The sequence below is a fragment of the Austrofundulus limnaeus genome, unplaced genomic scaffold (assembly GCF_001266775.1).
Source record: "Austrofundulus limnaeus strain Quisiro unplaced genomic scaffold, Austrofundulus_limnaeus-1.0 Scaffold65, whole genome shotgun sequence".
Taxonomy (NCBI): domain Eukaryota; kingdom Metazoa; phylum Chordata; class Actinopteri; order Cyprinodontiformes; family Rivulidae; genus Austrofundulus; species Austrofundulus limnaeus.
Genome location: NW_013952467.1, coordinates 833,131 through 843,287, shown reverse-complemented (window position 1 = coordinate 843,287; position 10,157 = coordinate 833,131). Strand labels below are relative to the sequence as shown.

Below are 10,157 nucleotides of genomic sequence, written 5' to 3'. Positions count from 1 at the left end.
TATATATATATATATACATTTGTGACATCTCAACAATTGCTGTTTTCATGATTTGACCAAAACTACTACAACTCTAATTTCTTACCATTATATTTTAGTCTATAACTGTGGTATGAAAGGCAGAGGGTGACATGAATTCCTTCAAGAAATGCTGGGCCCTTATTTCTCCCAAATGTCTTTTCAATATAAAATGTTTGCTTCATTTCAGAGCTGCAGAAAAAGGGAACTTTGAAGCTGCTGTTAAACTTGGCATTGCTTATTTGTACAACGAAGGACGTAAGTTGAAGTTATTTCCCTCTTATTTTTTGGCCCAGTCAGTGTACAGTAAATACCCGCTTTTACTCTGGTTGAATGAGTGTCAGTTTAACGTCGGAGACCGAACCATCTTGATGAAATGATTACAGCTCTTCACGCTTGCCTTCTTTCTTTCCTCTAGCGCTGCTGAGTGATGAGGGGCGAGCGGATGTATGTGGTCGAAAAGCCTCCCACTTCTTCAGTTTGGCGGAGAGCCTGCGCTCTCCCAAAGCCGATCCCTTCACATGGGTGTTTATCCGTCCGCCGTGGTCGCCCACTGGCAGCTGCTGCAAGGCCGTGGTATTCGATCGCCTCAAGGCTGAGTGCGATAACGACATGGTAGGCTCTGCTGCTGCCAAATCAGTGTAAATGTGGCTGCTTCTTGGGAAATCTTGAAACAAAATTCAAAACCTAACATCCCTCAAAGGAATGCAATGGACTTGTATGACTCTCGGCTACGACCGCACCAAAATTTAGCTTAATATTTTAAAAATTCACTGAACTACAATAATTTTTGTGTTGGCTAATGTGAAATAGCTGTGGTAGCCTTTTTGAATTGGGCTCACTCCAAAAGTTAATCAGTTGCATATGTACATCTAATAATTACTTCCTGATCATTTCATTAAATTTATGGGGAAAACAAACACGCATGCTAAAACATCTCTTTACTTTTACTGACAGACAGTAAATCTTTAAAGGGATCCCCAATTAGTTGTAACATTAGACTTTTATTTGATAAACATATTGATTAATATGATTAACCTTCAGGCTGGATATAGCTCGCTCACACCGAGGACCTATCCATGTCATCCTTTACCCAGAATGCTTTGTGTGTAAATAAAATGGCTCMGTCCGTGTTAAAATATATTTTTTAAAAATGTACAAAACTAAACAGCCTACAGTATTTTTTACAGTCTTTATTTTACAGTTAAAATATATGTTTATCAAATAAAGTCTAATGTTACAACTAATAGGGGATCCCTCTAATAACTGCAGGTGACTTAATGCGTAGCACTCACAGCAGCAATGATTTTTATTTTTTCTGTAAATTCTAGGATATTTGCATGAAACTATTTCAAGTGTAGAAACTCATTTTTCTCTTTTTCTCTGCAGGAGAAGAGGGGTCCATTGTTACACTGTTTGGCCAGAGTTTTGCTTCTCTTTGACGTGAGTGAGATTGAATCTGACTTTCTGGGTGTGGTTTGCTCAGTTTCTACGACTCTGAATAAAAATGCTAATCTTTGTGCTTGCACAAATTGATTGGTTGCCTTTCTTTTATCCATTGTTGTATTAGTTTCAGTCCATTACTCAAAGCATCGCTGGTCTTTGTTGTTTGACACGTCAGTAGCGTTAATAATTAGCCGAAACAGTGTTCGTCAGACTGTCAGTTTACTGCCGTCTTACAAGTGTAGGGAAACAAAAACATTCATCAGATGCGTCATAAAAATCTGCGACTCTGCTGACTTTTTTTCAGGAGGAAGAAAGACGCCTGAATGGCGTATCTTTGCTGGAGGAGTCGTCACGGGCCGGCTGCCTCCTCAGTTCTTACCTGCTGTGGGAGCACAGCCGCAAAGCAGCTGTAAGATGGATCCTTTTTTTCGTGTATTCAATTCCCTTTGTGACACCACCAACTCAATTGCAGCACCGTTGTTATAAAATTGGCTACTGAATCCAGAAATGTTTAAATGTAGTGGAGACTGTTTTGAAGGAAAACATAAAAGGCATGTTTTGTATTTCAGATTGCAGACCCGGGAAGGTACCTGCAGTGTGTGCGAACTCTCAGGGACTACGCAAGCAAAGGATGCTGGGAGGCACAGGTGTGTGTGAATTAAAAATTGAACTGATCCGTTCAGTTAGCTCTCTCCCTCTTTTCTGTCTGCTTTCTTTGTCAGCGTGGAGTTTTATTTTCTCTGGGCTTTGTAATAAAATCTCTGACACTTTAAATTTGACAGCTTTTTGTCTCCTGTGCTTTTCTTCCATTTATCTTTCCCCTTAGTTCTCATTGAAGCGATATCACGTTGTGTCAGAAGGGCTTGACAGTTGCTGACATACTTCTTTTTTTTTCCCCCTCACCACACTGAATCATAGTAACGTGACTCATCTGAATTGCAAAATCTCCAAATGCGGCGCAAACAAGTGCAGCACTCCATCATGTTGTTGTCATTTTAGCTTTAAATTATTCTGAATTTTTTTTTCCCCTTTTACCTTCTTTCTCAGTTGTCTTTGGCCAAAGTGTGCAGCAGTGGGAATCCACTGGGTTTGGAGTCCAAAGCCTGCTGTGATATCGTTGCCCAGGTTTTCAGTTCTTCTAATGTGGAGCAGCACTGTGCTCAGGGTATCCTCAGGAGGGGTATCAAAGACACCATGAGGTACACAAGAACAGAAACTCCACTGTGATGTTCCCGAAATGATGACTCAGTGTGTTTTTAATGTCTTTAAAGTGAGCATATAAAAAATAAGCATGCATTTTAAAAATTTATGCTCTGTTCTAAAACTCAGTGAAAACTCAACCATGTCACTGTTTTGTGTTCACATAAGCTTAAGAACAATCTATTTATAGCATTTGCAAACATTTCTAAGAAAACCATCAGAATATACAATGGTATTTGCCTTGACTGTAAACGTGAAAGTTTTTATTTAAGAGTTACAAGCAACATTTACATAAAATATGTATTTTTGATCATTTTTCCTTATTCTTCTAACTTTTTCTTGCATTGTTCAGGTACATCCTGGTGGACTGGCTTGTGGAGGTGACCACCATGAAGGACTTCTCCAGTCTGACTCTACATGTGACTGTAGGTTGTGTGGACCGCTACTTGGCTCTGCGCTCTGTCTCCAAGGCCCGTCTGCAGTTATTAGGAATAGCATGCATGGTGATTTGCACACGGTGAGGACGCTTGCTAGTCAGGCTCTTACTGTTTATGTAGCTAGTCTTTTATAATGACATATGTTTAGTTTATTCTTACATTATGCAGAAAATCTTACTTAAAATGATCAGGCTAATTTGATGTGTTTTTCCACTTCACTCCAGGTATATCAGTAAAGAAATCCTAACCATTCGTGAAGCTGTTTGGCTCACAGACAACACATACAAATATGAAGATTTGGTTCGGATGATGGGAGAGGTGGTTTCTGTGCTAAAGGGGAAAATCAGAGTAAGTAATCATTGTTAAGGTGGTGATAAAGTCGTCTAATTTTAAGATTAATGAACATGTTTTTTTTTTTTCCCTTTTCAGAGCCCCACGCTGCCGGATTATGGGAAGGTGCTGCTCTCCTTGCTCCCCATGGAGAGGAGATCCACTCACCTGTTCAGCTATGTCTGCGAACTGTCGCTGCTCTACTCCGCTCTCACCTCGCCGCCTCCTGCCAAACTGGCCTGCGCTGCACTTCTCCTTACACGGGCACTGCATCACTACGGTACTAACCGATGCTAACACAAACAAGGCATAAAGCTGTCTAAATTTACGATTTTTAGTTTTGTGTAAAGTTTATATTCATCTTGAGTTATGCCCGCAGGTCCCGTCTGGCCCTCCCTGCTAAGCGAGTACACAGGCTTTTCCAAGCAGGACCTGGTTCCGCTTTCTGTTCTGCTTTATGTCAAATGGTAAGTTCATCTGTGTAAATGTTTTGATTGGACTGATAACCAAACAGTTACATTCTAACCGCACTCTTCAGGATCATACCACCCTATTGGTGGATTTATTTGTATGTGTTTTTAATGGTTGCTCTCAAACAGCAGATTCTGGATTGGAAACACAAATGGATTCTATCACAAAGATACAAAAATAACTGAGATTTTTATTTTCTGTTTCTGTTACTGTACCGTGACTCACACCTGACTGTAAAACTCGCATCTTTTCTGTACACGATTGGAAAACAGCTATTGATTGGTTATGTGTCAGTATGTTGTCATATTGATTAGAAAAGGGAAGCTAAAAAAATCATCCGCTAATAAATAGCCTCGTAAAAGGAGCATAAAACATAGATCTGCAGTGGAAGGCATTATTCAAAGTGTGTCACAGAAATGTGTCTCAGTTTAATAGGTGAGCATTGTCCCAAGAAACTAATCTTCAAATGGACAAGTAACAAGATTTGTCCTTAGGAGTTTATTGTATTGTTGCAGTGGCTATAGTGGATCCAACTCAATTTCTTTTTCCATCTCTTTCATTTGTCTTTAGTTTCAGTCAAGATGTTCCCAAAGACTACAGACACATGTCTCTGACTGGTGTAAAGCAACGCTTTGAAGATGAGGCCTACCAGCAAATCAGCAAGGAAAAGGTACTTAATTAAATACGCTTCTTTCTTTGTCACTATAAAAAAAGGTTCAAGTTCACTAGTTTGTTTTTCTGCACATCTGTTACCGTTTTTCTCTAATTTGCCATTGATCTTACTTCTTCACCTCCACAAGGTGATGGAATTTAAAGAGCTCTGCCAGATCTTAGAGATTCCTGAAGTTGAGCCTCAGATGGACCCTCCCAGTCCCACTGGTGCTCAACCAGCAGACATCCACACATTCCTGGCCTCCCCATCAAGCACCAACAAGAGGTGAGCCAGCCACCAACACACAAATTCTCTTTATTTCCTTTCAAAATGTGTAAAAATAAAATTATTCTACCATAACCTAGTTGGATTTCTTGCGCAAAGTGTTGATTGAACAATTTTGTTTCTCCAAAATGAACAAAGCAAGACATGCTTTATTTTTTATGTATAGATACGTGAAAAACCAGACCACTTTTTTGATGTGATATTTGGTTTCCGTTTATGGTGCTTCAATGCAGGGGACACCATTTGTTAAAAAATCATTAGTAATTGGCTCTGGCAGTGGAGATGTTCGCTGCTGATTGCTGCGTGCATGAACAGTCCGATGATTTCAGATAACTCAATTGACTGCAAGAGAAGACCAGGAACGGAAGCTGTTAAAGCTACAATACACAACAGGACCAGATCAGGAATCTTAAACTCAAAATAGATTTTGTTCCTTTTGCTATGGTCTCCAGTTCGCTTTAAACACAGTCCAATATGTAAAGACAGAAATCTATAGGTTTTATTCTGCTTAAACCACTAGATTTGAAAGACAAAAATATTTTGACAAAACTAAACAGTCAAGCAACCACTGACCCTGCCGGGTTTCTTGCTCATTTAGCAGTCCTAATTATCTCCTGCGCGTCGTGACCAACAGACCCGTGAACAGGCCTGTCCAGAAGGTGTTTTTCTTTGTGCCATCTGTGAGGAGCTCCTGTGACTCACTGAAACCCTCCGCCTGTCTACCTCTCTTCCTCCCAAGGAGACGCGAAGACAGCGTGCAGGCCCAACGGGGCAGTTTGGTGACCACGCCCACGGCAGAGCTGTCCAATCAGGAGGAGATGCTGCTGGGAGACATCCTGGACTGGAGTCTGGACTCCTCCAGCTCCGGCTATGAGGGGGACCACGAGGAAGAGAGCGAGGGAGAAAAAGATGGTGATTGTAAGCACGAGAAAAAAGAAGGCAAAGGGGACATTTATTCCTGTGAGATTCTTAGAAGTCTTATAGGTAATGCATGTAAATGACCTAATCTAGATGGAAAGTAGGAGAATAATGCATGAGCTCCACTTTCAATGGGACATAATGTGACTACAAATGACTCAGCAGCTGTTTTGTCCATCTTTATTAACTTGGATAATGAGAGTAAATATGGAGCAATAACAATTGTGATTATTTATCTTGTGCGCATTTCTCATTTCTTTTAACTTTCTTTTTAACAGCGTCAATGATATCCATCAAACTGCGCCCGCTGAGCGATGCAGACGTTGGAGGAGAACACTGCAGAGCTCTGTCCAGCGACGAAGACAGCTTCTGTGAAGCGCTGGGCGAGGCGAACAAAGATCAGCAACAACCCCTCCCCTCGTCTGCAGATCTTCGTAGCTCAGGATACTCTTCCGTCCAGAGCGTTAGCCCCTCGTCTACATGCTCCTCCTCATCAGCCACCTTCACGCCTTGCACATTCAAGACCTTCACCGCCTCCTTGGGCGCCGTCTCTGCTAACGTCCAGCCAGGTTTCCGCCTCTTGGTGCCCATGCAGAGGCCCAGGGGCACCTCCACCAAACAAGTGAAGAGGAAGAACACAGCAGCTCACAGTGGAGGTGAGGTGGAAGGAGAGGAGTTCTCTGCCAGTGCAGGGTTTCTGAGCCTGTGAGAAGGAATTATTAATCCAATGACCACCAAAACCACTCGCTCAGATTCAGACTTGCAGCACTTTTGGTCTGTTCTCAAGGTTCCTCCAAACCTGTGAGTCTGAACTGGTCAATCAAAAGACTTGGAGTTTTGAAACTTGAAAGGGAAAAAAAACGAACATGAACGGGGAAATAACTTGTCTTTCTATCACGTTACATTTCATCTACATGTTTACAGGCAGGGACTGATAGAAATACCTCCCATGAACTGAGATTCACAGTCAGCTGTAAAACCACTGGAAAATGACTTGACTTCTCCCAGGAGCCTGATGCATTTCAGCCTTCTACAACAACCTATCTCAGATCACGTTTGATAGCTGGAAAAAACAACCTCAAGTTTTTGTTTTTTTGTTTGTTTTTAGGTGGGAAAATGCAGCTGTCATAGTTTTAAAAAACTGTTTTGGTTATTGTAGTTTCTGATATGCACTGTGTACAAGAAGTAGTCTTGTATTAAATTGATCCCTAAAAACGTTGACTACTGCGTTCTAGTTGAACAGTTTGCACCCGAAGCCTGAAAAATGATTGTCAACCTTCTTGTTGCTCTGCTTTGTTCTTTATTCTGCATCTTTGCCAAAGGTACTGTGGTGTCATTTGTCATTTCACTGGCATCTGTTTAAAGAAACAGAGCTGTGAAACGTGTCGCTTTGTAGTCTGCATTGGCTGCAGTCCACTTATACAGCAGTTGATGAGCATATTTTATCTTTTACCTGTGGCACACTAATCCCATCAAGAGCTCTGCACAGATGTTAGTTAATTCACTAATCAAGAAGCTAAACTTTCAACTTTCTTGCGCAGTCTTCAGTGTTCAAATGTAATGTGAAGCTCAAACATAATTTTCCTCCAAACTGAATCAAGTTTAGCACTTTTATATCATCACAGATGTGCAATGCAATGAAATGTACCATGCTTCCTAATTTTACTTTGAACATTCAGTATTGAGGAATTATTTTTATTTCAACGAATTTGTGTTTCTTGTCTTTAACACAAATCAAAGGTAACACACTAGAGGAAAATTATTACCCAGTGAGCTTCTCGAAGAACTGTATGTCTCATTCAGGATACAGATGGCAAAGACATAACATCAAAACGATTGTGACTGACTGTAAATACATTTTAAACCGTTACTCCTGTCTGTTTTGTTTTCTTTCCCTTCAAATGTACATAGCGCTAAGACAAACATGCCACTACTTGAAATTGTATTTGCTCCATTCCAAAAAAAAAAGAGGCAGGTTTTCTTTTATAGTTTTTTTTTACAGTTCAGTATGTTCCATAATGTGAATATGTATTTTTTTGTACTGAGTTCAATTAAAAAAAGTTTAAAACTTTGTAATTTGAATCCGTTTTAATGCTTTCCCATCACACACTGTATTATTATTTAGTTGTTCAAATCATTACTGATATGTATTAATTGTTTCTTTCCTGCTTATTCTGACCCCAACCAATTAAGGCAAAGGCTTCCTGAGCCTGGTTCAGCTGTAGGTTTCTTCTTGTTATAAAGGAGTTTTTTCTTTCCACGGTCACCATTGTGCTGCTCAGAATGGGAGATTGCAATGAAGTGAAAATTTGATGCAATCTGCTGGCTTCCTTATATAACTAACTAAATGGCACACTGCCCTGAGATGACTTTTCTTGTGAATTAAAAAAAAATTAATTAGCAGCTGATAATGCTGCTATTTTGAACTCCTTTGTGTCCACAGCTGAATAGAAATACTGAGGCAGTGTCTATAACTTAGAGCATAACATAAATTGTTTTGGTCACGTGACGAGCTGTGTTCCTCAGATCACGTGACTTTTGTTGACGCTCGTCGCTCGCTACGTTTTGTGGGACAATATAGCCGACGTCCATCCAGGCTTTGGTGCAATGTCATCGCCTCGCTACTACTAGCAGGCAAGCGAGCTGCCGAGGCTGGACTGCGGCGCGCTTAGCTTTACCAAATGCCACCGAACATCGATGGTGTTGATGACAGAAGAGGCCTAGCGGTGATGTTTATCTCGCCGGTGTTGAGACGATAAAGCAGGAACTGTTTTTTCACCTCGGCTGGTGTGTGGAGAGGAGACAGACGGGACCTCAGGTTATCCGCCGAAACATTTGCTTTTAAGGTATTTAAACACGTAAAATACATGTAAAGCAACACTTTAGTTGGGAGAAGTGATTTTGGAAGTGGTTTTAAATAACAGACGTGCAAATGGACTGACACGATATTTTAGTTTATCCGTTTTCTTTGTTGTATCCTTAGCTCCGATGTTTATGGGGGAAAAAAACACATAGAGATTGACAAGCACTTTGACTGACCAATCAGGAAAGCCGAAGGACTCATTTGGACCAATCAGAATAAGTTTTTTAATACAAGGAAATAGTTCAACTTTAACAATTTGTTTACCAAAGCAAACAATTTTATAGCAGATTTTAAGTTTCAAGCACGTATTTTTTAAGCTTATTTTTTTTTATTGCGAACAAGTAAAAGTACTCCAAATTTAATATGGGAGCAAGATAAAAATTTGCCATTACAAGTGTTATTTTTAGGGGTTTTTCATGTCACAAATCATGTTTACGATAAAATAAAACTCAAAGTCATAGTAAGTGTTCTCTAGGACTCAACTAATGCAAAACAGTTTTTATTATTAATTTTAGCCCACCTTTTGTAGTATAATTTTGTGTCTCTAACTGTATAAAATAGTCATTGAAAGTTATCACAAACAATCATATTTAATCATATTTTATTTCTATGGCATCATTATGAGTAATAATAATAAGTAATTTAGCCACGATTGCTCCATTTTTTTTACATATATTGACCTAATTTATCTTTTAAATCCTTATAACCATTTTAGTGTTCTCTCGTTTGATTTTTGTAGTTACAAAACTGAAGACAACTGATAATTTTAATAACTCATGATTGCTGTTTCACTTCTCTTTTTCATTGTTTTTTCATTTATCGTCAAATGGAAACTGAGAAATCTCTTCCAGCTGTTTTTCATTTTACATCTAACCCCAAAATTAAAATGTATGTTTTTTTTCTTTCTCCAGCCACTGTGAAAATCTGCCTTGTCTGTTTCTTGTTTACTGACAAAAATGGCTATCATCAGACAATTTGGACTGCTGGTGTGGAAGAACTCTCTTCAGCAGGTGAGTTGGAGGAAGATGCTCATAAATCTTGTGTGTTTTCTCTCTATATTAGGTTCCGATGTGGTCTGAGACTGTATATTGTCAGAACATAGCCCTGGTTTAGGAGCAGCAGCTTGTATAACATAATTTAAGTAATTGGCATTTGGAACATCATAAATACAGAAAACTGACTAACATTTTGCTTCAACAACTTTAGATATTATCCAGCCACCTTTTTGAAGTAATACAGTACATTTAAGTGTTATGTCACAAGCTTAATATATCTCGTACAGCAGCTGCCTTCATGAAATGTCAAAACATACAACTTTACTGGTTTTGTTTAAATTTTTCAAAATTGTTGTGACTTAGGTTATGACCCTGATGGTGAAATAAATTCAGTCAAATAACTTTTCAACCAAACTATGCTTGATCATACTTTCATCAACTGTTAGTAAAGTTCTTTCTTTCTTTCTTTCTTTTTTTCTTTCTTTCTTTCTTTCTTTCTTTCTTTCTTTCTTTCTTTCTTTCTTTCTTTCTTTCTTTCTTTC

General features: G+C 39.3%; 2 protein-coding genes across 3 annotated transcripts in view; both read left to right on the top strand.

The window, feature by feature from the left end:
* ccnf (cyclin F) overlaps nt 1-6,978 on the top strand; it is a 10,046-nt gene extending 3,068 nt beyond the window's left edge. The window contains exons 4-17 of one of the 2 annotated variants that reach the window (XM_014010074.1): nt 209-276; nt 437-633; nt 1,408-1,461; nt 1,769-1,873; nt 2,034-2,111; nt 2,512-2,663; nt 3,017-3,181; nt 3,326-3,449; nt 3,531-3,711; nt 3,811-3,898; nt 4,473-4,572; nt 4,703-4,839; nt 5,579-5,751; nt 6,036-6,978. In XM_014010074.1, coding sequence (XP_013865528.1) covers nt 209-276; nt 437-633; nt 1,408-1,461; nt 1,769-1,873; nt 2,034-2,111; nt 2,512-2,663; nt 3,017-3,181; nt 3,326-3,449; nt 3,531-3,711; nt 3,811-3,898; nt 4,473-4,572; nt 4,703-4,839; nt 5,579-5,751; nt 6,036-6,466 — 2,053 coding nt within the window. In that variant the 3' untranslated portion in view covers nt 6,467-6,978. Of the gene's footprint in view, nt 1-208; nt 277-436; nt 634-1,407; nt 1,462-1,768; nt 1,874-2,033; nt 2,112-2,511; nt 2,664-3,016; nt 3,182-3,325; nt 3,450-3,530; nt 3,712-3,810; nt 3,899-4,472; nt 4,573-4,702; nt 4,840-5,578; nt 5,758-6,035 lie in introns of both variants that reach the window. The other variant, XM_014010073.1, reaches the window with a different exon arrangement.
* A 1,346-nt stretch (nt 6,979-8,324) lies between these two features.
* The window catches only part of abca3b (ATP-binding cassette, sub-family A (ABC1), member 3b), a 35,716-nt gene continuing 33,883 nt past the window's right edge, over nt 8,325-10,157 (top strand). Inside the window, exons 1-2 of the mRNA XM_014010072.1 lie at nt 8,325-8,603; nt 9,532-9,630. Of these exons, the coding sequence (XP_013865526.1) occupies nt 9,577-9,630 (54 nt within the window). The 5' untranslated portion in view covers nt 8,325-8,603; nt 9,532-9,576. The remainder of the gene's footprint in view (nt 8,604-9,531; nt 9,631-10,157) is intronic.